Source organism: Anoplopoma fimbria, chromosome 9 (genome assembly GCF_027596085.1).
Source record: "Anoplopoma fimbria isolate UVic2021 breed Golden Eagle Sablefish chromosome 9, Afim_UVic_2022, whole genome shotgun sequence".
Lineage (NCBI taxonomy): Eukaryota > Metazoa > Chordata > Actinopteri > Perciformes > Anoplopomatidae > Anoplopoma > Anoplopoma fimbria.
Genome location: NC_072457.1, coordinates 26,693,223 through 26,719,152, shown reverse-complemented (window position 1 = coordinate 26,719,152; position 25,930 = coordinate 26,693,223). Strand labels below are relative to the sequence as shown.

Sequence of the window (25,930 nt, the reverse complement as noted above, 5' to 3'; positions counted from 1 at the left end):
CTAAGGATCGTCATTCACGTTGAAGCTACAGGGCCCGTGTACGTTTTAATATGTTGTTTTTTGGATAGAATCCAAAGTGGCAGAAATGAGAAAACTAATCGTACTCAAGTCTTATTTTGACTGGCAGAATTTCCCTGTATTCTTGCTCTGCTTTTGGTTAGTAGTTGGCACTTTTTATGGTAACTGAATTAAGATAGTAGATCCAGTAGAAGAGGTGAAATGCCGCCTCCTCTTTTCTTTATAGGGTGGCCCTATCTTACACACTAGCTTTTAAATCTTTCTGGGTAAAAAAGAGGAAACACATTGATGGCTTTGATAGTCGTTTTATTTCCATCTTGCACATGGATGACATTTGCTGTAAAGTAAAGCTATAAGGAAAGTCAGAGTAGACTTTACTTAAAAGATAAATGGAGACATTTCTGCTTGCTTCTTGTAGGCTCACAATCATTTAGTTTTTGATAATGTGCTAGAAAACAAAAAAAGAAATATTTGACTATCAAGTTGAACTTCAGTATTCTACACATTGGTAGCTGTGTTGTAATCTTTATTTAACATTCGTCTCTCTTAACCACATTCACTCTCCTTTTAAGCTGCTGTGTGGACAACATTTGTCCCTCAGTTGACTTGTAACTGGAAAAGTTGGTAAGGACAAATGAGTAGATTCAAGTTTTTGTCACTTCTATGGACAAAAAAAGTGTTGATTACATGACACTATGCAAAGTATTTCCAAAGAGCCAGTCGAGTCATCCTTCCTGAGTCTTACTTGTATGCACCCTGCAAAATGCACCAACTGCTCTATCCCTCGAGTGACCTGATGATGGGCTAAAATACCCATTTACAAAACGGAGAGAATCCCTCATCTTTAAACAAGACCTCTCTTCACTAGGTTCTTATGCTTTTAGCTTCTCAACATGGTGGTCACTCGGCAGCTGCACTGTAACATCCTCAGTCAGACGGCTCTGATCAGGTTGCAACTAGAAAATTAAAAGGTAACTTTAAGAAACGACATTGCTGGCACATGCACTCATTTGAGTTAAAAACGCTTTACAACAGTCGCTACTGAGTTTAGAATACGTCCTGACAGTTTGTTCTGACGCTGCTTCAGTGTTTTCAAGCTGGCACAATCTAATGATGACACCATGTGCAGAGGGGGGGAAAGAAAATACACTTGAGACACAAAACCAGCAGCAGCCAAGGATATGCACATTATCCAGTCTCTCAGAAAACATCTGAAGCAGAGTTGGGAGGCTACTTGACAGCCGTGAGTGAAAGAGGGAGGGGAAGCTGTGTGTTCCTTGTGGAAGGAAAGAAGTCGTCTCATGCCTGTAGGTACTCCGGCTGCACTCGCGCCACTTTGCGGAACTCTTTGCTGTGCGTCCGCGGACACTGCATCTCACACCAGCTGATGGGAACCATCTGGGCACCTGATCCACAGACAGAAACGTCAAACTACTGACAGCACTAAACATATTTGAAAAACTCAAGAGTTATTGGAAACTACAAAAATGATGAAACACTCATCATTGTGTTCTGGATTGTGTCACCGCAAAAACCTTAACACAACGCAAATACGAGCTGTTTTAAAGTGAAACTAGAGTAGACTGTCGGTGTGGGTAAAACATTTTTCTTAGTCAGAGGTTTACTTCTCCAAAGTGTGAAGTTAAGATGAGTTTAGTTTGGTTCTCATCATGCAGAATTTCTGGAGCAATACATTACAATAATCATGTTTGAGCTTCATCCCTTGGCTCTAAGGAGTATCAAAATAATTGGATTGAAAGCGCTATATCTCTCCATTGTTTCTCTCTCACATTGCTTAAATAAAAAGGCTCGGTTAAGTGATCAGCAATAACTAGATTGGCACGATTCTAAAATTCTGCCACACTGAAATAATGCTGAAGCAAATGCTTGATTAATATTTCTAACTCTTTAGATGAATAAGTGACAATAACAGTCTCCAGTTACCTGGGTAGCTACTCTTGCACCACCTTGTGTTCAAACAGAATCATTTAAATGTGTGCTTTGCTGTTTTGAAGTTTAAAATAATAAGATAATACATATTTTCGATAAAATATAAAGAAAAGCATTGTTTTACTGAGCATTAAGACTTACCTGCTTCACTGTGAGCCACCACCACCCCCAGTTCATTCTCTGCTGTTGTCAACAGGTAGTTCGACTGCACATCACCGAGAGAAATCTGACACCACAGGTCAAGGTTTTAACGACACAGAAGTAAACAGAAAGCATCCACACTACTGAAGTGGCACAGGTTTTTCTAAATCCCTATTAGTGATAATCCAAAAAACTGTGATTGGATTGACAAGTAACAAGTGAATATGTGCACCTGCCACGCTTCAAGCATAATAACAGAACATGGCTTCTTTGGAGGGGATTTTTCACCATACACGTGTCATTCCCAGTTAAGGAATTCCAGGGGAGAAAAAAAAGGTAGCGCATGCATGAGCTGAATAGTTTATTTTTCTAGGGGCAGGATACAACTTTTGCCAAGACGATGTCGCCAGGTCTGAAGCTTTTGTATGTTTCCACCTGTAACAACAAAAGTAAAAGCATGTCATATTAGATTAAATGAGGCAACATCTGATGATCTGACCGAATACGTGGATTCAAAACACACCTTGTCTTTCTCTGTCGCGCGCACATCTTCTTTCCTGTCAGAGGAAAGTGGGAGTGGGCTCAGTTTGGGGAGTGACACAGAGAAATATGACATTAAACATTGTTTGGCTTGAACAGTGTTTTTGGGGGGGTTTACCTGATTGTTCCTCTGAAGCGGTCCTTCAGCGGTGTGGAGCCCACATAAAGGATGTGGACCTTGGCGAACCTGGGGTTGATGCTGGTCACCTGTGAAGGCAGAGAACAGTAAGGCTCGAGACAAACCACCTCTTTGATGAACGGATCAATATCAAAACTGTGCAGGATCAACTAATTATAGAAAACTTGTATCCGATTCCACTGCATACCTTACAGGTGACTATTGCTCCTACATCGGGGAGTAGTTGCGTTTCTGTTTCCCGCACCACTGAGATCACTGGTAACTAGAAAGACATAAACCACAGGTCAGATAATACAAATTTAGTTTTAAATGAATACAGTTCAAAAACAACCTGAAGAACCTGTCACACTAAATGTTGTGGATATTTCTCTTCAGTCCCATTGATAAATATTACACAATACTTTCCCTCTGGCACTCCTACACGCCTTCTTACTTGTGCAGCTTTCCCCACCTCTCTCCTATCCACACCAACCACACCCCTCACCTCCTCTCCCTCGTTCTTCTTGAGCACGTATCCTGCTAGTGAGGAGTATATGTAGCCGTGCCGCAGATATACTCCTGTGCCGGGAATGCAGTTTTCTGCACTGCATAGCTTGTCACCTGGAAACAAACAAGAGGGGAAAGACAGGGGAAGTGTCGGAGAGGAGTTGCACATACTATAATGTTTGTACTGGAGGTGGAGCATCTCTGTGTTACATAACACCAACCTTTGGAGTAAAAGACCAGAGGCACTCTTTGAAGGCGCATGTGCCAAATATGAAATGAGTGTGGCTTTGCATTCCAAGACTTTTAACAAGAGCTTCATGAAGCGATAGATTGGTGACAGGTTTACTTTTGAGAAGATAAGATAAGATAAGATAATCCTTTATTAGTCCCGCAGCGGGGAAATTTGCAGGCTTACAGCAGCATAGAGTTAAAGTGCACACAAGAGACATAGTAAAGAAAGACAAGATAAAAATAAAAATGAAAATAAAAAATAAAATAAAAAACAAGTATTATAAATAAGCAATAAAAAACAGTAGAAAAACACAATAACTGAAATATAATATTTACAGACAGAAAAAAACTATATTAACTATTATTGCAATAATAACACCCTATGACGTTGGGAATGAAAGAAAAAATCTTCCAAGAACCACAACAGCCCTGTCTGCATTCTGCACAGATAGTAAAAAATATAATAATATTACATTAATATAATAGTCATAATAATATGACTGTAGAGTTAAACAAGGTCGATTTTATTATTATAATAATAATAATTTATTATAATAATACAAATCGACCTGTAGAGTTAAACAAGGTCGATTTGTATAATAATAATAATAATAATAATAATAATAATAATAATAATAATAATAATAATACAAATCGACCTTGTTTAACTCTACAGTCATACCTGCTCTTTATATAAGGAGGACAGTTATTGCCATAGAATCACTTGAGCCATTCCCCCCCCGGCATTAACAAGACAAGAATTTCTAAGAAGCGAGAGGAGGAATGCTGCCGTCCTGCTCGGGGCGATGGGCAGGGCAAGAGATGAAACCTCAGTGGAAGGAGCTGCCTCCTGCATCAGTAGGGCAACTACCGTAAAACGTTTTGAAATAATAGCCCTCAGCTCCCCCACACCGTGTCATATTCACCTGATACAGCTCACCATACATTTACATGTAACTGAGGTGTAATGTCAACTGTGCTGGAAGCCAAAGCCCACAGCACGCATGGCAGCTGTGGATCATTAACAGGGCTTTACTCTGCCATACAGCAGCCTAACTGTGCTTTCTAGCAGCACGGCGACGTTTAAACAGAGCCAACATCAGCACAGGAGGACAAAACGGTCCAAAGTCTGGTTTAACTTCATCTTAGGTGAGAGTTATTGCAAGTTTAAGGGACTCACCTGGAACACACAGCTTCATGGGCGACATGTTTCCGCGGAGAGCAGCTCGTCATCCGATTGGCTGTGACGAAGAACTGGAGTCGACGCTGATTGGCCAGTGTCACGCTGAGCGGAAGTAGAAGAAGGACGGCTCGGTCCGCCATGTTAGTTGAGGCACACATGGCCTGCGGTGCTGCCGCGTAGCGTCGAAGCATATGTACAACAACTTATAGTAATAATTATTTTTATTGGAATAATACATTTTTTAAAATAATATCAATCACTAAGTTTGGCTGGTTTTGCCTATTAATATTAAACATGACAGATAATGCTAAGTAAATTTAATAATTTATTTAGTACGCTTTAGCAGGTAATTCTAATCTTGATTTGAATATAATTAGCTAGTGGTTTTAATTAAAATTTCAATAGCAGTATCTTTTACATGTAGCTGTCAGTGTATCTGGACATGCACTGAAGTTTGTATAAGAATACTACTGCCTTCGCTGAACATCCAAACTCTTAAAATATCTTTGGTTTTCTAGAATCTAATAATAAACCTAATAATACATGACATGTATTTTGTTTGCATCATAGTCTCCCTTTAACATTAAATATACTAACTATTTTCACGAGACTACACCCAACCAATTGCTCTGACCATAACCATATGATTTATAAAGACAGAGTGGACATTTATGCCCGAAAATCAACGTCAGACACTGATATAAGATTTCATCACATAATGGCTTACAACATTTATTATTTTTTTCACAATGCCACAGCAAACAGTAATCAGCAGTGCAGAGCATCTTGTCCTTTAGACAACAGCCAGTGTTTCTGTATAGGTTATTCTGTTCCCTCTAAGCCTCACCTACATGGATCAGTAAAGGAAGTAAAACATGGGATGACTCTGAAGGGTTTGTGTATGTTTGCTCCCATTTGCTGGTCCCTAAACTTTGCATTTTGGTCAGTGCTAAAATCATATTACTGGTGCTACTAATTGTGTAACAATGACATGTATGTTTCAGTATGCCACAAAGTAAAGACTAATCAAATACATTGTGTGAAAACTTGGTATTTTCAAAATAAAGTGCACAATGTTTGTCTCTGTGTGTGCGAGTCTGTGATGACAGTAACAATAAATGACCTTGTAATAACTGAACAGCACATGATTGATAACTGAAGTCTATCTCATAGCTGGGATGGAGGAGGGGGGGTGGTCTATTTCTTGGCTTTGCCCTGAGCAGCCACAGCCTCCATGGCCTTCTTGACGGTCTCCTCATCTCCCAGGAACTGCATTGGTCCTAAAGGCTTCAGGTTCTTGTCCAGCTCATACACAATGGGGATACCGGTGGGCAGGTTCAGCTCCATGATGGCCTCCTCTGACATACCTGGGAAAACAGCAACAGACTGTTAATCCATTTGCATTGATCAGACTGAAACTTATAAAAAATATTTTCAAGTAATCTAACTATCAAACCCACTTTTACACTAATACCATGTGCATTACTCCCAATTTCATTTGGACAGAAGGTCACTGTGACCACGTCTAGACACAGAAGCAGACAGGGTGTCATTGGGCTGATAGTGCTCCTGAGAATTAATTAATTTTGACAAAAGAAGTTAATTTGTATTTCAAAAAGTCAAAGGTGTAATGCAATACTGTATACATAACAACTAGAGACACTCTTAGAGATAAATAAACTATGAGTTCCTAAAAAAATTTAATTAACATTAAAACACTTCACCTGCCCCAATTGAGTTTTGTAAAATTTTTGCATCTGCAATCAATGATTTTGTAAAATACCACTCTCCGATTGTTTAGTTACATTATATATTCTTTTTTTAATAATATTAAGGTTATCAATAAATGCTAACTTTCCAAAATGTAACGGCTGATAAACAGTTTTGGCACAGGGCAGCGCCTCATAAGTCTCCGCTCTGTCTCTTACCCTCAAGATGCTTGACGATGCCCCGGAGACTGTTGCCATGGGCAGCGATCAGCACCCTCTTTCCCTCTTTGATCTGTGGAACGATCTCTTCGTTCCAGAATGGCAGAGCCCTGGCGATGGTGTCCTTGAGGCTCTCACAGCTGGGAAGCTGGTCCTCTGTCAGGTCGGCATAACGCCGGTCCTACAACAAAACAGGGAATTCATGTTGTCAGTTACATTTTGGCCGTGTGGCCTTAAACATGTCTGCATTTGTTAGACAGAAAGAGACAAAGTTTTCCTGTGGCGTCACCTTGCTGATGCTCTGATAGAAGTCATGCTCCTCATCCATGGATGGGGGAGGAGTGTCAAAAGAGCGCCTCCAGATCTTGACCTGGGCCTCTCCGTGTTTAGCCGCTGTTTCGGCCTTGTTCAGCCCAGTCAGGCCACCGTAGTGGCGCTCATTGAGGCGCCAGGTCCGGTTGACGGGCAGCCACATCTGGTCGATGCTGTCCAGAACAAACCACAGGGTGCGGATGGCCCTCTTTAGGACAGAGGTGTAGCAAATATCGAATTCATAGCCAGCATCTGAGGGGAATCAAAGACAGGGAATGAAAAATACAGTAAATGTGGATATTCATTGGAACTGAAGACACAAAAACAAAGGATTCACTCATACGTAAGTGCAAGGCTGCATACAAATAAAATGTGTTTTTGTTCTGCGTTGTTTTTTGCTTCTCTCCTAATATTGCTTAGTCAGGGGCAGTGCTATACCACGGGACCATGGCAGACTGTAGTCTCTGCAGGACGTGACTGCAGAGGAATTTTTCAGGTCACAGAAAACCAACAGTAGTGTGTGTCACACAGAAAGAATGAAGTCAAATGCAACTGACAAATCTGTAGAACTCTGTTTCTCCACCAGGAATCACACAAAGCACCACTTTTAATATTTTGTTTACTGGAGATGTTCTCATAGCTAGAGAAGAGAAAAATAAATCCACTCAGCCAACAGCAGTAATTTACACTGATAAATCAGACCTCTGTCCTCTGCAGGGTGCACTTGTCCTCCATTATTAGAGTTGTGGCTGAGTCAGTGGGCTTTTAAAAAAAAAAAAAATACATTACACCAAAATCACTATGTCTGAGTATGGGAGATGTACATTTCAATATGTTCCTACATTCCAGTCAAATCAACATGGAAACCTGTAAGAAGATGACATCCTGACTTCCCCAAAAGTAGTAGGTAGTTAAGATAAAATAAGATAATCCTTTATTAGTCCCGCAGCGGGGAAATGTACAGGATTACAGCAGCATAGAGGATAGTGCAAAACAAGAGACATAGTAAAAAAGATCAAAAATAAGTATTATAAATAAGCAAATGAGCAGTAACTGAAATATTATATATACAGACAGAAACTATTATAACTATTGCATTGCACAGTGTATTTGCCTACTTCACTACAACACAATATTTATTGAATCAATCAAAAGACTAACACAAAAGGGGCCTTCACTGTCTCAACCATGGGCTCAGGAAAAAGAAACTCTGTGATATGAGCCATTTGCAGCATCTGCATTCTGCATCTTTTCTCAGAGACCATCATCAACCATCCAGCCTTGTAAACACTATACTGTAGCCGCTGCAGCTGCTGCCTCCTCCGGTGTCGCAGTCAGGGGCGCCGCTAGGGATTTTGGGCCCCATGAAAAGAATCTTTACAGGGCCCCCAACACAGCGTCAACATTTTTTGATGCTATTTTACATACAATTATGCATTTTAATGGTATTTTTGACTATCATTACCATATTTGTGAAAGAAGAACAGCATGACAGTGAAAAAACATGTGTGATTATATGTTAGTTAATAACTTAGTGTCATTATTTTTTCTGTATTATAATTTCATCATCATTAGGGGCCTCTCTGGGCCCCCCTCCATCATGGGCCCCTAGAATCCGTCTCCTTTACCCCCCCTTTTCGGCGCCCCTGGTCGCAGTGCCTGCTTCCACATCCGTCAGAGTTGCATAAGCACTGTCTTGTCTAATCCACGACCGAGAACACAGCCCGATTAGGCCCTAGTCCTGATCTGGTCTACCTTTCAGCGCCTGTCCTCCTCTCTTCGCCTCGTGCTCCCCGGTCTCACTCAGGTCGGCGTCGAACCAGCCGCAGAACCGGTTCTCCTGGTTCCAGCAGCTCTCTCCGTGGCGGATCAGGACCAGCTTGTAGGCAGCCATCCTCACACCGATGTCCTCTGCTCTGTGCTTCCGGGAAATAAAGCTTGAGTGAGTTTTCTCAACACGCAGATTCGTCCTGTTTCTGCCGCAACTCCAGAGACGGCTGCAGAGGAGCAGGATCAGTATTGTGGAGGTCTGGAGGGGTCAGTGTGTTGGAGGTGTTGGTGTGTCCGGGCTTGACAGATATCACGACATGAGCGCTCTTCCTGCTGGTTTCCACCAATCAGAGGAGGAGGAGGAGGAGGAGGAGGAGGGAGTCAGGAGGATGAGCACAGCAGCACGTCCACACACACCCAGCTGCTGGTGTAAGAGCTTCATACAGAACCAGGCAAAAGTGTGGACACACCTTCTCCTTCAACTACTTTGAAGAATGTAAAATATAAAACATATTCTGGTTTGTTGAGCATTTGTTTGTTTACCACATGATTCCATATGTGTTCCTTCATAGTTTGGATGTCTTCAATATTAATCTACAATGTAGAAAAAAATAAAGAAAAACTATTGAATGAGAAGGTGTGTCCAAACTTTTGACTGGTACTGTATATAGAATTTTTAAAACAAATCAATTCAGAACAGGATTAGATGTTATCTATAATTTAGGTATAACTAAATATTGTTTTTAGAGCAGCAACAATAATGTTTTTGACAACAAAGTCACTATATAAAGTAATTAATATCTCACTGGAATCTAAAATATAAAACATATTCTGGTTTGTTGAGCATTTGTTATCATTCCATATGTGTTCCTTCATAGTTTGGATGTCTTCAATATTAATCTACAAAGATAAAGAAAGTTTCAAGGATCACAATTGGTGATATTTGACCTTGCAATGCAGGGGAGTAACTAAAGTTTTGAATTTAATGTTCATTTGTTAAACACTTTCCGGTGCTCACTGGCCTGGGATACATGAAGAAAAATGAAGAAGAAATGAATTCACTGAGGATAGATCAGAGTCACAAATAAAGGTATAATGATAATCCCTTAGGTTAAATAAAAAAAACAACAACAACAACAACTAACTAACTAAACCAAAATCGGGTACACTATCTCCAGCATATACAGAACCAGTCAAAAGTTTGGACACACCTTCTCATTCAACTACTTTGAAGAATGTAAAATATAAAACATATTCTGGTTTGTTGAGCATTTGTTTGTTTACCACATAATTCCATATGTGTTCCTTCATAGTTTGGATGTCTTCAATATTAATCTACAATGTAGAAAAAAATAAAAATAAAGAAAAACCATTGAATGAGAAGGTGTGTCCAAACTTTTGACTGGTACTGTATGTCCACTGAATCTTGATGGCGTTAAAATAAAATAAATTTGTCACCGGTTAATATTAACATTCATTGACGTATTTTATCAAATAAATTTCAATGTGGCGTGTAAAAAAAAAAAGTATTTTTAACTTTTAGGAAGTTAATTGATTGGGTTAACTGTCCTCTCACATGTCTTCCCCTGGGCAGAATGATTCTGTCCAATCAGCGCTTCAATGACGCTGTTGACAGGAGCATGTGGACGCTGATTGGTCAAAGATCAAAACACTAAACGGGTCCCGCCCCTTACCGGAAGCTGACAGTCACCTGACTTGTCCTTCTTTCTGCTGTGTTTCCTTGTTAGCCGCCGTCAGTGCTAGCCAGCTAAACGAGCGTCCCACCCTCTCTCTCTCTTCTTCTCTTTCTCAGTGAGTTAAAATAACTCCTCGTCCACCTCCGAAACCATGGACGAGACGAGTCCTCTCGTCCGGGACTCGGGTGATTTCGGCTACTGCCCCACGGAGCCCACCAGCCCCCGGGGCTCGTTCGGAAGCACGCCGGGCTCGGTGGTGCGCATCCCGGCGGGCAGTCCGGGGCGCAGCCGGGAGAGACAGCCGCTCCTGGACCGGGACCGTGGGAGCTCTCCCCGGGAGCCGCACAGGAACGAGTTCCCGGAGGATCCCGAGTTCAGAGATATCATCCGAAAGGCCGAGCGAGCCATCGAGGAGGGGATCTACCCGGAGAGGATCTACCAGGGGTCCAGTGGGAGCTACTTTGTCAAAGACTCACAGGGGGTAAGAGGAGAAGCTGTCGGCCCCTTTAGCCTCTCCTGGCTTCTCTTTGGTGCCTGAGCTGCTGTGTGTGATGCAACGACTGCAGGACTGTTTTGATACAAGTGTTGGTCGCTTCTGGGAAAGGCCTCTTCTAACTAGCCTGTGATGACTTGGCAAACAGGCTGCAAGGCATGCCAGCAACACAACAGGAACCAGCAGGGTACACTGATAAACAACCAATTCCTCTAGAATAGAAAATAATACAGTACCAGTCAAAAGTTTGGACACATTCCATTACATTACATTACATTACAGTCATTTAGCAGACGCTTTTATCCAAAGAGACTTACAATAAGTGTATTCAACATAGGTATTCAAGAGAACTACTAGTCACCAGAAGTGCATCTCCTTTTTTAAACAAGCATCTAAGAGCATAAACCAGAGCAAAAGTATAGTGCAGAAACAAACTAATATGAATACAATAAGTGTAACAAACTAATACGAATACAATAAGTGCAACAAACTAATACGAATACAATAAGTGCAACAAACTAATACGAATACAATAAGTGCTAAGAGGAAGGCATAATTCCATATGTGTTCCTTCATAGTTTGGATGTCTTCAATATTAATCTACAATGTAGAAAAAAAAATACAAAATAAAAAATAAATAAATAAATAAAAACCATTGAATGAGAAGGTGTGTCCAAACTTTTGACTGGTACTGTATAATACAAGTTTATTTAACACTGACAGTGTGCATGCTCAAAGTGATGAAATACAAAGCAGAAAGTAAGAATTTAGTAAACCAACTGCTGTTTGGATAAATTACTTATTATAAATATTATTTGTTGCGAAAGGCGTGTTATTGCACCTACCAGAGTTAATGTATTTTAGTCTATGGTTGCTTAGCACCCTCTAAAATGATTTTCACATCAGTGCAACTGCAGCTGTGCTGATAAGTGTTCAGATCAGCATACATTACATTACATTACATTACAGTCATTTAGCAGACGCTTTTATCCAAAGCGACTTACAGGAAGTGTATTCAACATAGGTATTCAAGAGTATTCACCAGAAGATAAGTGCATCTCCTTTCTTAAACAAGCATCTAAAAGCATAAACCAGAGCAAAAGTATAGTGCAGAGGCAAATTACTACGAAAACAATAATTGCAACAGACTAATACGAATATAATAAGTGCTACAAACTACTACGAATAGGATAAGTGCAGTAAATATGAATACAATAAGTGCAGCGAACTGATACGAATGCAATAAGTGCCAACGAATGCAATGAGTGCTAGTCTGTTCGTGAAAGTCCACCTCTGAGCAGTTGTTACATGTCACAGATTAACACACAGATAAGATGCTTGTCATCCATTATTTCTGGTAGCTCTCTGGTTTTATTGCAGGTCTGGTCAAAGTTTTGAAGTATCTAATGAAACAGAACATGCTGAGCACACACGTCTGATTTGTTGTAGCCCTAATAATCACTTTATTTTTGAAAGTGTGTTACACAAGTGCTACATATTCAAGACATTTCGGAGAGTCAACACACAGACAATTTTAGAGCATTTCTTTCCATTTTTCACCCTCGACGACGTCTCCTGACTCTTATCAAGCCAGATTAATGACGGTAAACTTTGATCGCAACGACTGAAGCCGACACATAATTGTCACAGACGCTGTCCTCCCACCATGTCTCTATCTGCAGTGTTTTGTTGTGCCCATGTTTAAAAAAAAAAGAGAAGTGCGTCCTTGGACTTTGTGGCTGGATCGTCATTGTTGTATTTACATTAAGTTAGAAACCAGATAGTCCAGGTCTTTTATGTGCCACTTTCTCCACTCACTGAAAGCATATCAAACAGAAAAAAGTATTCTAGGCTGCATGTTTGAGGTTTTATTCAATGACCCGCTCTCACCCCCCTCCACCTCCCAGTTTCTTTAGTTAGTCACCAGTGTGCTTAGTGGTCATGTGCTCTGTGAGGATATAATTCTCCTCAATGACTAAGTTTCATGTGAAATCGGTAAATGTGTGTAAATTTGTGTCATACTAGCGTAATGCAACATGTTTTTTTAATATTCAATTTTAACGTACCTCCACACACAATCTATTTTTTGCATTTCAAACACTCATGCCGTATACATTTGGCTGTGAAAAAAATATATAAAATTCGTCAGCTACAGTGGATTTCAAAAGTGTAATTCTAATCCACTCCTGCAGCTTAACCCACCTCTGTGTGCTCTGTATGTTTCAGTCCTGTTTCTAGTTTACAAAGGAGGACATTGTCCTTTTAAATATTTAATTGACCCACACTCAACTTCTCCATCCCTAAACTTCCCGTTTCTTAACTCCTATTGGATGCTGAACCTCTCTGACTGCTCTTTCTTTCCTGATTTTCCTCATCATTTTCCCCACTCTGCCTCTCTGTCCTCAGAAAATCATTGGCGTGTTCAAACCTAAGAACGAAGAGCCCTATGGCCAGCTGAACCCCAAGTGGACCAAGTGGCTCCAGAAACTGTGTTGTCCCTGCTGTTTCGGCCGCGACTGTTTGGTCCTGAACCAGGGTTACCTCTCGGAGGCCGGGGCCAGCCTGGTCGACCAGAAACTGGAGCTCAACATCGTTCCTAGGACCAAAGTACTATATACACACACACACACACAGTGCTGCCTCCTCATTACAAAGAGCATCAAACAGTTTGGCAAAGACTGCCTCTCTTAATCAATCTTTTGCACTACAGGTGGTGTACCTGGCTAGCGAAACATTTAACTACAGTGCCATAGACCGGGTGAAGTCTCGAGGAAAGAGGCTAGCACTGGAGAAGGTGCCTAAAGTGGGCCAGCGTTTCCACAGGATTGGACTGCCACCCAAGGTAATATGATGAATATGTTGTATTACACAGGTGATGCTTTCAGTGATTGATTTGTATGTATTATTGACCACATTCATCCTGTCATCTGGGGCTTTCGGTGGAAAAAAAGACACAGCTAAGCAACAAAAAGTAATTTTGAGTGAATGTTTTTTTTCTTTAACTCAGCTCAGTACATTAAGAACAATGGGATTATAATGTAAAAAAACCAACCCAAACATCCAGAGTATACATGTGCTCTGTCTAACATAAAGCCCTCGATCTGTTGCTACTCCACCAGGTTGGCTCCTTCCAGCTCTTTGTTGATGGATACAAGGATGCAGATTTCTGGCTGCGGAAGTTCGAAGCGGAGCCTCTGCCTGAAAACACCAACCGTCAGCTCCAGCTGCAGTTTGAGCGGCTCGTAGTCCTCGATTACATCATCAGGAACACAGGCATGTAGTCACTCTGCTCAGCTCGGTCAGGGCTGCGTCATCAGTATATGCTATATGCTATACAAAGCTAACTTGTCTATTAGAATATATGTGTTGTTTTACTGTCTTGAATTCATCCATTGCAGCTTTGATCTGGTCATTTTGGTTTGTTTGAATTGTAGTCTCTTTGTGTTCATTGGTAATCTAGACAGGGGGAATGACAACTGGTTGCTGAAGTATGACTGTCCTATGGATTCTGGGAATAGGGTGAGGGCACACAGACACAGTTTGAGTCTTGAGGGTCATTTTCCAAAATGCTGACCCCAAAGTCTGAATATGTGTTTATTTTATTCCTACATCTGTATCTATTTAGGACACAGACTGGGTGGTAGTAAAGGATCCCATCATCAAGCTGGCAGCTATAGACAACGGCCTCGCCTTCCCCCTCAAACACCCTGACTCGTGGAGAGCCTGTAAGCACATACGTCAATCAATCACCTCCCCTCGACAGGGAGGAAGTCATGCTTTTGAATATCTATTTTGATGGGCTTCATTTTTGTCCCTTTTGATTGCGTTCAATGATTTTTTTTATTTTTTTTTAAAGCTACTCCATCGCCATGTCATACATTTTTCCTGCTCTGTTACAAGTAGTGTGCTTAATCAATAAGACACAGTTTCGTTTTCCAATCACCAGACCCATTCTACTGGGCGTGGCTTTCCCAAGCCAAAGTTGCTTTCTCCCAGGAAATCAGAGAGCTGGTGCTGCCCAAACTCTCTGACCCAAATTTCATCAAAGACCTGGAGGAGGATTTGTACGAATTATTCAAGGTACGATGGGACTCCGATTAATTACTCGGCAGCATTTCTGTGCAGAATGAAGTGATAATAATGATTAATTGAAATAACAGACTAATTTCTGTGGCTGTAAACATTTACTATAACATGTATGTGTTGTCTTCTGTGTCTCACAGAAAGACCCTGGTTTCGACAGAGGACAGTTTCACAAACAAGTAGCCGTAATGAGGGGGCAGGTGAGTTTACCACTCTGTTCTCAAAACACAGTTTTCAGCAGTTGGACATGCAACTGACTGTTCCTCCTTGAATGAACCTCTTTTCTTTAAAAGCATACATTTACCAATGTGTTTTTGTTTTTAAATATACTTTTACTTTCTCCTTTTCATTCCAAGATCCTGAACCTGTGCCAAGCCATGAAGGACGGTAAAACTCCCCTGCAGTTGGTCCAGATGCCCCCGGTAATCGTCGAAACAGCCAGAGCACCTCAGAGAGCCAACAGCGAGTCCTACACACAGAGTTTCCAGAGCAGAAGACCCTTCTTCACCTGGTGGTAGGAGCGATGCAGCGAAGAGGAAGAGGAGGAACAGCAGGAAGCCAGAGAGAGGAAAGGAGCGGGGAGTGTCGATGTGCGGATTTATTACAGGCCAGGTTTTTGTCCTGGAAATGGAAATAATTATCTCCCTCCCCTCCTCTCCTCATGAATATTTTGGTTACAGAGAGTGAGTGGGTGGAGAGATGAGGCCAAAAGAGGAAGAATTTTGCAACATATCTTTCCTGTTTGCTTCTGTGCCTTGCATGGATGTCAACGAAGAGACGACGCCTAAATGATGAGGACTCTACCTTCCTGCGAGAGAGAGAATTTCACTGAGGTGTCTGACTTTTCTTTTGGACTCCCGGGTGCTCATGCACACCAGTCAAAAGCCCCTCATGCTTTTGTTTTTGGATGGGAGGTGTTGCATTCCATGTTTTTTGTTGTCTTCATACCTCTCTGCTTTTTAATCCTCCACTGCAAATTTCCTCACACGCAGTTAAAACCCTGTGCTGGTGAAAGCAGTGGTGCCACTGGGGAAAAATCAGCTTTTTATTTGATTTTTTAACAAATAAGAGAAGTGTTCATTGTGGTTAAGTCTTGAAGATTTAGGAACTGGGCTGTCAGTGGTGCATATGTCTTAACACAGTGAACACAAGGCATGTGAACTGGTTTCACAGTTACCCATTGCGCCACCTAACTGTTTAGATTAGGATCCGAGGAGATCTGGGGGGATGTTGGAATGAAGAGGCACTTTTGGTGAAAGACACAAAATGTTTGTTAAGCTGAGATAACAATGACTGGCTCACCTAATTGTTTCCTTCTTCCACTGATGAGTTAAATCATTGGTGAAGAAGACAAAATGGTCCCATGTGCAAGCAGGCAGAGGAGGGGTTGGTGATTCCCAGTTCACAAGCTCCTGTTTGTCTCGGCCATGTTCATTTCTGTTCATTTTCTGGCTCGTGGGTTGGACCTAAGTAAACAACAAAGTAACTTCCTGCTGTAAAGAACTGACATGAAATGTATCGTGACAATGCACTGTATAATTTGTATGTAATATTTAATGATAGATTATAATTAAAACATATTCCATTAATACGGAAGATTTGTGTGTTTGTGATTGTTAAAAGTCGGTCAGACACAGTCAATCAAAAAAACAGGAAAAATTCAGCCAGATCTATCGATGAACACTTGGGCTATAATTTCAACTGCATCTTATTTTACAGTTGTTATAGTCCAACACACCAACACTTTAATACAGTAACGGCCGGACAAATCATCAGTCTGACTCTAGTTCCCTTCAGCTCTACACAGCGTTTCAGTGTCTTTCAGCTCATTGTTTTGGTTTTATGGCCGGCATCATTTCTGTTTTGTTCTCATCAGCATTTGAGCAAAAAATCTCAAAAAAATCCATTGTTCACTGCTACCTGCTCAGAACCAACCGCAGACAGTAAGCAGCTAGCTGGGGAAGTTAGCGGAGCATTTAGCAGCTAAATAGCCAGATATTTCCATCAGGAGTTGGTGGAGACCAAAAAGAGCTTAAAGGAGAGTGAATATCAGCCTAACGTTCATCAAGTGGTCAGAAACGAGACTCCTGACGCCATATCAGCTTAAAAGTGATGTCAGCTTTGTGTTAACCCCTTGTTTCCGCTGCTCCCAAGTGACCAAAAAGTCTGTTATTGCAGTTTTTTGAAAGAATCTGATTAATGGCATCTTTATTTAAACGTTTATTTCAGTATTAAGTCATCAAAACACAAAACACCCTGGTATACATATGCTTTTAAAGTGCTCTTCACGTAGTGTCATCCAGCCATGTTTAATTTGATAATATATCATAAGTTCTCTGGCAAGTACAACACCAACTGCCCAGCTAATAATTGGTATGCCATGACAAATGCATTGTTCCCATGTACTTCGGAAATTTCATTCTCCTGCAAATAATGCTGCTTTTTTCTGCTGTTGTTTTTATCTACATACACATTTAGTAGTTGGACTAATCCCTTGGTTTACCAAAGTGCACTGGTATTTCTTTATCCTGGGGTCTAACATGTAGATTACATGTTAGCAGAAGGGGCTAACAGTTAACAGTACTGTATGCAATTTTAATTCAGAATCAATTTCTTATTCCAGCTTCCACTACTGTGTGTTGTTCCAAATAATCCTTCACACCGTTGTTAGTGGAGGATACGGTGAAGGTAGCGTTCAGAGTTTCTGGCACCCTCCTGTCTTGTCACACCCATCCTCCATGAGGAAGGTTGAAAGGGGTTTTGGTCCTCTGGGATGTCTTCCTCAGTCACCGGCAGAAATCCTCCCGAACTAGGCGCTACATCAGCCTCCTCGTCCTCAACAGGGTTGCTGGATGATGGGTCCTCAATCCTGGAAGACAGAGATGTAACTCTGGTTTGGTTGAACTATTACAGGCCTCCAGTACATATTATACTGAACTGTTTACACTGATACTGTCTCACATAAAATTCTGTATTTGATTTGTTAATGCATGGATTCAGGTGTTGTAAATTATGGCAGGTTAGCTAACAAATTGCTGCAGTTCACCATTTTGTTATAACCACGCCGCCCTGTACTCATACCACCATTTTGCCATACTGTGGCACTTCATTACTCCTCCAACAAATCTAATTTCGTCTCAGTGAGGAATGTGAAAGCAAAGCTTGGCAATTTGTGTGCGTGTGCGTGTGCGCGTGTGTGTGTGTGTGTGTGTGTGTGGTATGCAATGGTATGCAGAGAGAGGAGGACACAGTCTTGTGAGATCATGCTGAGTTTGTTAGGCACATGACAATTTACTTGCTGCATTTCAAGACGTCGAGGTCGTCTGGAATCAAGTAAACAGGACCTTGAACACTTACAAGTGAGTTCAAGTGACCTATTCAAACATAGGCTCCGTAAAATGATTATTACTACTCTGCAAATAAGATGAATAGAATGTTTCACTCCTTTTCCTTTTAACTCTTCATCTGCATATCGCTTTTCACATCCCTTCTTTACTTTTGCTGGCCTGCTGCCATTTGTCACCGTCACTTACCTGAGATACCCTGATGCTCTGAGCCACTTGTGGTCCCTGTATCCCTCTGCTCTGATACCCGCTTTATTCCTCGCTCGGACTCGGAGCCCCACCAAGGCCTGGGCCAGCCCTGCCTCTTGCCCGCTGTCCTCCCCTTCCTCCTCCCTCGCCTCATCTGCCCTCTGCGTTCCTTCATCCATCCCTCGCCACACCAGCTTGGCCCGATGTTCAGCGTCTCCGTCTCCAGCTGTTCTGAACAGCCTGTGCAGCTGGTGCAGGTTGACCCTGCAAAGATGTTGGAGCATCCAGACTTCCTGCTTCGCTGATTGGAACGTTTCCAATGCACCGGCAGGTCATCCTCAGAGGAGGTGGATGCTGGGGCCTCTGCCATGATGCGAGGATGAAAAGCCTGCCAGGTGGTGATACGGGGATAAGAGCAGAATATCAGGGGGGAAGGTGGCTGACGGGAAGGTAAGCTGAAGGGGGAGAAAGGAGACAGACACCAAATTGGTCAAACTAATGAGATCACAGCCACAAGCAAGGTTCAAGCCTTCAGCCAGCAGATGCGTCTACAAGGCTGCAGCCAAAAAACCAATTACCTTTCTAGTCTCATAAAATCTTAACCCATTATCCATTCAATTAAGCTGCCAGCTATTTTCTTAATTTTGGGCCATAAAATAGTGAAAAATGTCTATTGCTGCTTTATAAATCCTAAATTGACATAATCATACTGCTTGTGTTGTCCAACCAACAGGCCCGAACACAACTATATGCAATATAATTTCACTTTTTAGAGATACTGGTTTGAAACTGGACACGATGATGCAAGGAAAAGGATGGAAACCAGATTGTCACTCTGTGGCATAGCCTATTCTTATAGTAGGCTACAATTGACGAGCTAGCCATAGAATAAATAAGTACAGTATTACATTTTTAGGCTAAATCAACTTTATGCCTCGTATGTTTTTGCTATTATTTTTCAGATTTTATGTCATATTTAAATATTAGAAATAGCCAATAGCAGCAACTCTTTCTCGTGTAATTTCCCTTTAACTTCTCCATGTCATTTGGTGTCCTGGAGGATTTTGTTTACAGATGTCTGCTATAAATATACATTTACATTAATCTACAAATGTAGCCTACAGTAAAAGAAAATCCTAAAAATGATTCCAAACACTGGTATATAATGTAGCATGAGAAGAGTGCTTACCTTCCCCTCTGTAGTTTGAACGACACAAACTGTAACAACAGCAGGCAGACAACCTTCACAAGCACTAATGCTGAGCCGACCCACTTCCAAACGGCGCGTCAGTGGCACGTGGAGCTGCGGGGGTAAGTAAAGGAATAATCAAAGAGTAATCCATTAATGACGTCAGTGTCGAGGCGCTCACCTCACAACAAGCACCACCTTGAAAAGAAAATTGAAAAAACAGACAAGTCCAAGAATGGAGAAATAATAGAGCAGACACACACACACACACACACACACACACACACACACACACACACACACACACACACACACACACACACACACACACACACACACACACACACAGATGTGATGAAAGTCACACACACACAGATGTGATGAAAGTCATAGTTAACAGAATGTCCCTCTGCAAAGAAACCAGCTGCTGCAAATGAACAAATAACTGAAACTACTAACTCTTAAATAAATAAATTTGATTATTTATTTAATGACATGTTTCCCCAGAAATGTAGTAAAAGCTTTAAAATATGTGAATTGAAAGTAAATTGCCTCAGAACTGCACGTCAGTAACCTTCATAGGCATGTATTTAGTCATATCCGACACTGGTAATAAGGCCTTATTGTGTTTTTCTGCCGTAATGGTTTCTTACATTAGGTAGCTACTGTGTGCCAATGGGTTTGCAATGTGGGCAGACCATTAAACATACACAATAACAATCTACACAGCACCAACCTGCAGTATTTATACAAGTACAAGTGAATTTTACACCTGTGCTTTGGTTGACTGTACTATTGTCGATTCCCATTTCACAAACACTGCAGTGTTCACTACAGAAGGCTACTAATAACTTCAGATGCATCCAGAGGTCTGCTGAAACATAATTTATGGGTCAGAATGAGCTGAAACCAATAAAAACATTAAAACAGACCCCTTTGATGTGTGCTTTACTTTCTGCTTGGTGCTCTCATTCCTTCACTCTGATTTATTTCATCTTCAGCATCTTGTCTAACTGGATAGGCTACCTGTAATGTGAGTGTATGCCTCCATATCTGTATCTCTCAACATTGTAAGTGGTTATAAATGATTTAAATGGAGTGAAACCATTTGAGTATACCAGGTAAGGCCCTCAAAGTAAGTGAAACATTTAACCATTAGCATCAGTGTTGATCAGGTTGAACTTGCTGCTGCTATCCAGTGCCTGTTGCCTTCGCTGCATCTCATCTTTTATAGATCTCTGTTTAACCACTCTGGGTTCTTGATGTAAATTTATGAATGATGAATAGATTCCAGTAGTTATCAATGGATCTTGTTGTATAATGATTGGCCACCAAGAGGCGCCATTTTCCTGCTACCTGTGGTAGGGTGAGGACCCATGTGTTGAATCTTTTAGGAAGGCCTCAGACTCAAGTCTTTAGGATGAATGTAGTTTCTATAGTAACTGCAAATGATGGATTCAAGTTTGAGTTAAATATGTATATAATATACATATAGTTATAGAGGCAGGGTCTGATGTATTTTTATTAATTTATTACAAATTTTGTCAATTTGCGGCTCTCTCCACACTCTTGAAAGCTGTGACACAAGGTAGTCCATGACATTGTGGAGGAGCTTGACTGATGCACTATAACAACACCATGCTGTGCTTCGTTGGATATTAGTGGACCTCTCAGATGCTAAAATAAGCCTTTTACAAACTACCGGAATAACTGCCCCTCTGCTCTTTTACCATGTCCATTGAGCTAGGCTACTTCTTGCCAGCATCCCCGGGAGTCTATCACTGTCATGTGTATTATCAGTCTGTAAGAATGAATAAGAAACACAAAATACTGAAAAAAGACAGAGTCAATCAACACAAATCAAATGAGCAATTCAAAGACTCAGGTCTGCCTTTTTTTGTATTTAAAAACAATGAAAATTGAAGAGCATAACAACTTGCAGCTCCACCTGAGTGTAATACAAAAAAAGGTAATCATTGAAATAATTCCTATAAACAAAGGCCAAATGCTCAGAACAAGAACTGTTAACTATGCTGACGAGAAGAACATCATTCAGTACTTGGGACACTGAACTAATTATAGCTTTTTCATATTTCTTCCTATTGCTCCTGAAGGCAACCTAATTAACAGTGAATATAAAAGCAGGTGTGAAGGGGGCCCTTCCTAATCCTTCTTCTTGTCTCAGGAGCAGAATTACAGTCTTTTGTCTTTTAAAGCCAACATGAGGGGGCTTTTCTCTGGACTGCTGAGGGCCCGACGGGCTCTTGCTCACAGAGCAGGTGTGATGATCCAACAAAGAGCAAGTTACATCCACGCCAAACCAGCTAAAGATAACATTGGCCCGGCGGTAGGTTTACAAATAAGTCCTGTAATCTTCCAGTTTTCCAAACTTTTCAAGTTTTCCAGAAGAGCTGGAAAATGTCCTTTTTTTTTTTATTTGAGAACCTTAAACGTGTCATTTCTCAATCATTGTGAAAGTAACATGGCCTTGTCCTGCAGGAATCTATGTTTGTGCTGGCTGTGATGACTGTGACCGTCCTGGGGCCTTCTGGGTGGATCCTGGCCCACTTGGAAGATTATAAAACCCGTGACTGATGGACGGGGCCCTGAACGCATCGTGTTGAACCCAGTATGCATGCTGTTTAAAGTATTTCAACCTTCTCGGGTGTTTTTTTGTGTGATAATAAACTTTCATTTCTCCATTTAATTTCCTCAGCTTGTTTTTATTGACTGGTGCAGTTCAGCCTCTACACCACTATGTGTCAGAAGCTGTTGGCGGAAGTGAAACCTCTCTTCCTTTTTATAAACAGGCTCTCACAAGGCATCCGCAGCTGAGACATCCTGTTGTCCTTTTGGGAGCTTTTAAAAAAATAAATAGCTTATAATAGCCAAAGTGCCTTTAAACGCACCATGAAGCCGCAGCTGGCTGGGACCAGAGCAGCCGGATCGGAGGTGGCTCCGTCTCTGCAGGAGGAGCTGGCTGCAGCCATCCACGGGGCGTTTGAAGTGGCTGTGGAGATCGCAGTACGAGAGGTGACGAAGCTTGTAGGTCAGGCGACAGAAGACGTCTATGCAGAGATGCGACGAGAGACAGAGTCCCTCAAAGAGAGGCTGCAGAGGGCTGAAGGTCTGCTGGAGGAGAGAGGTGGTGGATCTCTGTCTGCAGAGGACACTGATCAAGCTTTACTCCATCAGTACAATCAGATGAACTCCAATCCCAAAGTGCACGGCTGCTCGGGGGTCAGAGGGGACTCACACCAGCCTCCTGAGCACCAACACAAGCAGGAGGAGCAGAGGTCAGACTGTGATGGAGAGACTCAACATGACAGTGATGGTGCTTCAGAGGGACATGGAGGTGATGGATGTGCTGTTGCTTGTGATGCCTTGACTCAAGGTACGTGGGCCTAGCAGGTTTTGATCACTTTCATCATACCTTTTATGTCCGTATAAAGTAGAATATATATCTTTTGTGTGCCCAGACACTGTTCATAAATAGTGCTGACTGTTTTCACACCTTTTGGCATTCAACACTTACTGATTGCAACTGCATGTGTTGCTGACAGTCAGGATTGCTGACTGTCAGCAACACATAAGTACAAACGGGTCCCCTAAATTTTCTACGCATAAAAATTTGAATTTGTAACAACAATCCACTAAACAATGTGGTATAAAACACCCTCGGAATACCCTCAAAATGTCTAAATCTGCTACAATCACTGCTTTTTTTTATAATGGATTGTTTGAATTTCAAATACAAATGGTTTTAGGGGATTTTTAATTTACAAATAGGGTGAAGTGGCCAAACTCAGTAATATACAGCATTCACAGAAAATATGCTCAAATAACTGTTGAATGAATACTTTTTAGTCAATTTAAAGATTTAATCATGTTCCAATAAAGAATGCAAAACAATGTATAATGTTAACTTGCTCACTGTGTGAACCTGTGATCTTTCTGTTTACAGCAGTCAGTGAAGAGATCTCTCGTCTATGTGAGGTGAGGGTAGAAAGCGTTCACCAGCCGTGTGCAGAGCTGGCCGCTCAAGATCACAACTCGCAACCTCTCCCCAGCGTGGATGGCGAGTCCACCTTAAAGCAGTTTATTATAAAGCAGGAAAAGCCGGAGGAGGAGGAGGGAGATGATTCGGCTTGCTGTTTAGACTCGATCAAAGTGGAGGACTTTAGCCCGGAGTGTATGACAGCGGCCCAGTCCAAAGTGCTGGAAGAGTGGAAACCAGAAGTGCTGGACATTCAGTGCCGAGACGCAACCGCTTCTCTTTCCTGCAGCAGGCTGGCTCAGGGTAAGACATCAAAAGGGCCCAGTGTTCCCCCTCCGAAAAAGCATTTAGACCCTGAGGCACTTACATTTAAAGATATCTTCACTAATGTTGAATTTGTTCAAATGTCTATTCAAACTTTATTCAGTCCAAGGCCTTTCCATTGGTTGCTTTTGTAGTATTGATCAGTTCTACAAACATTATGAAATCAGCCCCTTTGCATGATATCCATGTGACAGTCACACTATCATCTTCATGCATTCAGTTGGTAAAGTTCAACATCTGGACTTCCGATTTTGGCTGCTAAATATCAGTGCACTCTCATAACATTGTGAATGCAGTCAAACCATCAAAAAATTTGATAAACGTAAAAGCTTTAAATAAACATGACACTCTGTATTCTTATGGCTGATATATATACAACAAAGTTGACCCATCTGCCATGTTGTTGATTATCTGTAACTTAAAATATGAATGCAAATATTAAAACTTGCTAATCTGTTTTTAAATGTAAATGATTTAAGATGAAAAAAACAAACATTCAATTTTCCTTCAGTTTAACCCCCACCTGACCACTAACAGATTGTCCATCCCTCTTCTCAGAGTTCCCAAACATTTTCCAGTTGGCAGAACCAGCACCCGTCCCAGAGGCCACTCAACAGGTTTATGGAGTCCATGTTCGAACCAGCCGCAACCTAGGCCACACCTTCACCAACCTCTACGCCTGCAAGTCTTGCGGTCAGACGTTCCACCTGCCCAGCTTGCTGCGGCGGCACCACAGCCAGTGCCAGCAGAGGCTCCAGCAGCTCTGCCAGCAGCCCGCGGACGGAACCAAGAGGACCAGATTGCAGCTTTACCCGCCGGGCTGCAGCCCCTTCCGCTGCACAGTGTGCAACCGGGAGTTCAACCGCATGGAGAACCTCAAGACTCACCTGCGCATCCACACAGGAGAGAGGCCGTACACCTGCTCCGTCTGCTCCAAGTGTTTCAGACACTCCGGGGCGTTAACCAGACACTTCCGCATCCACACCGGGGAGAAGCCTTACATCTGCGGACAATGTGGGAAGTCCTTCAGAAACTGTGGGGGGCTTAAATTCCACCAGCGTTCACACAGCAAGCAGCTACAGTAGCCACACATTATTTTTTATGTGAGACTGTAATAGCTTATAGTTTATAAGGCTGAATATGTTTGTATCATTTTTATTTAAAAGTTTGAAGTAGGATCATACTTACTTTATAAATAATTTGCCCACATACAGAGTGTTGGTATTTAATCTCTGGCTGTTCCATAAACTGTCAGATAGCAGTGGAACATTTAATTACTCTCCTGGCTGCACTGTTTCACATGTTTCTGACCGGTCTTCCCTTTGAGATCACAGATATTGATTTAAGAGCTCTCAGTCAGAAAGAAGAACATTTAAGTGCAATCATGTTGAGGTCAAACATAAATTATTGTTACTGAAACAAGTACAGTAAGCTGTATTTCAGTGATTTTCTATGAATCCTTATCTTCTCATTAGTAGAAAAGTAAAAAGACGACATAGATGCTGTCGTGATCAGCCACTACTGTATACGATGGCTCAGTAGCAAAAGTGTGGAACCTTTCAGTGTAAAGTGCCATGTTTTTCTAACTTTTTTTATGATGGTTATACAAGAAAGTTGAAGACCGTTTGTTTCTTATTCATGCCAGTATTGTTGTTCTAATTTGTTTTCAAATATGTATTTTATTTGGACATTAATTAAATCAATTACTTGTGGAAATTGCTCAGAAAGTGGATAAAGTATGTCTCTTTTACTGTACCAAAATACTATGAAAGGCTGTGCCTGTGTACCTTGAAATGGATACAATTTCCCTCTCAATTGAAAACACAGCTTTAAGATCAGGGGGCTTTACAGTAAAACACAGGTCATCAAATGGTCTGCAGTTGAGTTTCTGTTTAGTGTTTGTGTGTGACTTACTG

At 41.5% G+C, this 25,930-nt stretch overlaps 5 protein-coding genes across 6 annotated transcripts; 2 read left to right on the top strand and 3 right to left on the bottom strand.

Moving 5' to 3' along the window:
- Positions 1-313: 313 nt before the first annotated feature.
- On the bottom strand, positions 314-4,770 carry exosc1 (exosome component 1). Its single transcript, XM_054604686.1, has 8 exons — positions 4,686-4,770; positions 3,273-3,388; positions 2,976-3,050; positions 2,768-2,856; positions 2,633-2,666; positions 2,494-2,544; positions 2,110-2,194; positions 314-1,424 (listed from the first exon to the last, which is right to left on the bottom strand). The coding sequence occupies exons 1-8, from the start codon at positions 4,711-4,713 to the stop codon at positions 1,318-1,320; spliced, it is 585 nt and encodes a 194-aa protein (XP_054460661.1). The 5' UTR covers positions 4,714-4,770; the 3' UTR covers positions 314-1,317.
- A 619-nt stretch (positions 4,771-5,389) lies between these two features.
- Positions 5,390-9,025, bottom strand: pgam1b (phosphoglycerate mutase 1b). The gene is made up of 4 exons (XM_054604237.1): positions 8,684-9,025; positions 6,906-7,180; positions 6,617-6,797; positions 5,390-6,055 (listed from the first exon to the last, which is right to left on the bottom strand). Exons 1-4 carry the CDS (start codon positions 8,820-8,822, stop codon positions 5,886-5,888), a joined length of 765 nt encoding a protein of 254 aa, XP_054460212.1. The 5' UTR covers positions 8,823-9,025; the 3' UTR covers positions 5,390-5,885.
- A 1,320-nt stretch (positions 9,026-10,345) lies between these two features.
- Positions 10,346-16,560, top strand: pi4k2a (phosphatidylinositol 4-kinase type 2 alpha). Its single transcript, XM_054604227.1, has 9 exons — positions 10,346-10,876; positions 13,295-13,495; positions 13,599-13,730; positions 14,008-14,161; positions 14,349-14,407; positions 14,514-14,613; positions 14,835-14,968; positions 15,112-15,171; positions 15,328-16,560. Exons 1-9 carry the CDS (start codon positions 10,547-10,549, stop codon positions 15,487-15,489), a joined length of 1,332 nt encoding a protein of 443 aa, XP_054460202.1. The 5' UTR covers positions 10,346-10,546; the 3' UTR covers positions 15,490-16,560.
- Positions 16,561-16,679: 119 nt separating this feature from the next.
- On the bottom strand, positions 16,680-19,864 carry avpi1 (arginine vasopressin induced 1). The gene is made up of 3 exons (XM_054604228.1): positions 19,694-19,864; positions 18,505-18,892; positions 16,680-17,840 (listed from the first exon to the last, which is right to left on the bottom strand). The coding sequence occupies exons 2-3, from the start codon at positions 18,786-18,788 to the stop codon at positions 17,639-17,641; spliced, it is 486 nt and encodes a 161-aa protein (XP_054460203.1). The 5' UTR covers positions 18,789-18,892; positions 19,694-19,864; the 3' UTR covers positions 16,680-17,638.
- A 2,652-nt stretch (positions 19,865-22,516) lies between these two features.
- On the top strand, positions 22,517-25,930 carry si:ch211-284e13.5 (uncharacterized protein LOC793850 homolog). Of its 2 annotated transcripts, none has more exons than XM_054604982.1 (3): positions 22,517-23,087; positions 23,661-23,993; positions 24,573-25,930. In XM_054604982.1, the coding sequence occupies exons 1-3, from the start codon at positions 22,604-22,606 to the stop codon at positions 25,097-25,099; spliced, it is 1,344 nt and encodes a 447-aa protein (XP_054460957.1). In that variant the 5' UTR covers positions 22,517-22,603; the 3' UTR covers positions 25,100-25,930. The 2 variants fall into 2 exon arrangements, with proteins under 2 accessions (XP_054460957.1, XP_054460956.1); XM_054604981.1 differs by having other exon boundaries at positions 23,658-23,993.

What these genes read in the sequence shown, in the direction of transcription:
- exosc1 (XM_054604686.1), bottom strand. Translation starts at nt 4,713, where the DNA reads ATGTCGCCCATGAAGCTGTGTGTTCCAG. An exon ending in CATGAAGCTGTGTGTTCCAG is followed by an intron (nt 3,389 to 4,685) that starts GTGAGTCCCTTA and finishes GTTTGTTTCCAG; the next exon opens with GTGACAAGCTATGCAGTGCA. An exon ending in AGAAGAACGAGGGAGAGGAG is followed by an intron (nt 3,051 to 3,272) that starts GTGAGGGGTGTG and finishes ATGTCTTTCTAG; the next exon opens with TTACCAGTGATCTCAGTGGT.
- pgam1b (XM_054604237.1), bottom strand. Translation starts at nt 8,822, where the DNA reads ATGGCTGCCTACAAGCTGGTCCTGATCCGCCACGGAGAGAGCTGCTGG. An exon ending in AGGAGGACAGGCGCTGAAAG is followed by an intron (nt 7,181 to 8,683) that starts GTAGACCAGATC and finishes GATTCCCCTCAG; the next exon opens with ATGCTGGCTATGAATTCGAT. An exon ending in TCTATCAGAGCATCAGCAAG is followed by an intron (nt 6,798 to 6,905) that starts GTGACGCCACAG and finishes GTTTTGTTGTAG; the next exon opens with GACCGGCGTTATGCCGACCT.
- pi4k2a (XM_054604227.1), top strand. Translation starts at nt 10,547, where the DNA reads ATGGACGAGACGAGTCCTCTCGTCCGGGACTCGGGTGATTTCGGCTAC. An exon ending in TTGTCAAAGACTCACAGGGG is followed by an intron (nt 10,877 to 13,294) that starts GTAAGAGGAGAA and finishes CTCTGTCCTCAG; the next exon opens with AAAATCATTGGCGTGTTCAA. An exon ending in TAGCCGTAATGAGGGGGCAG is followed by an intron (nt 15,172 to 15,327) that starts GTGAGTTTACCA and finishes TTTCATTCCAAG; the next exon opens with ATCCTGAACCTGTGCCAAGC.
- avpi1 (XM_054604228.1), bottom strand. Translation starts at nt 18,788, where the DNA reads ATGCTCCAACATCTTTGCAGGGTCAACCTGCACCAGCTGCACAGGCTG. An exon ending in AGAGCATCAGGGTATCTCAG is followed by an intron (nt 17,841 to 18,504) that starts GTAAGTGACGGT and finishes TCTGTCTTCCAG; the next exon opens with GATTGAGGACCCATCATCCA.
- si:ch211-284e13.5 (XM_054604981.1), top strand. Translation starts at nt 22,604, where the DNA reads ATGAAGCCGCAGCTGGCTGGGACCAGAGCAGCCGGATCGGAGGTGGCT. An exon ending in TTGTGATGCCTTGACTCAAG is followed by an intron (nt 23,088 to 23,657) that starts GTACGTGGGCCT and finishes TTCTGTTTACAG; the next exon opens with CAGTCAGTGAAGAGATCTCT. An exon ending in CTGCAGCAGGCTGGCTCAGG is followed by an intron (nt 23,994 to 24,572) that starts GTAAGACATCAA and finishes CCCTCTTCTCAG; the next exon opens with AGTTCCCAAACATTTTCCAG.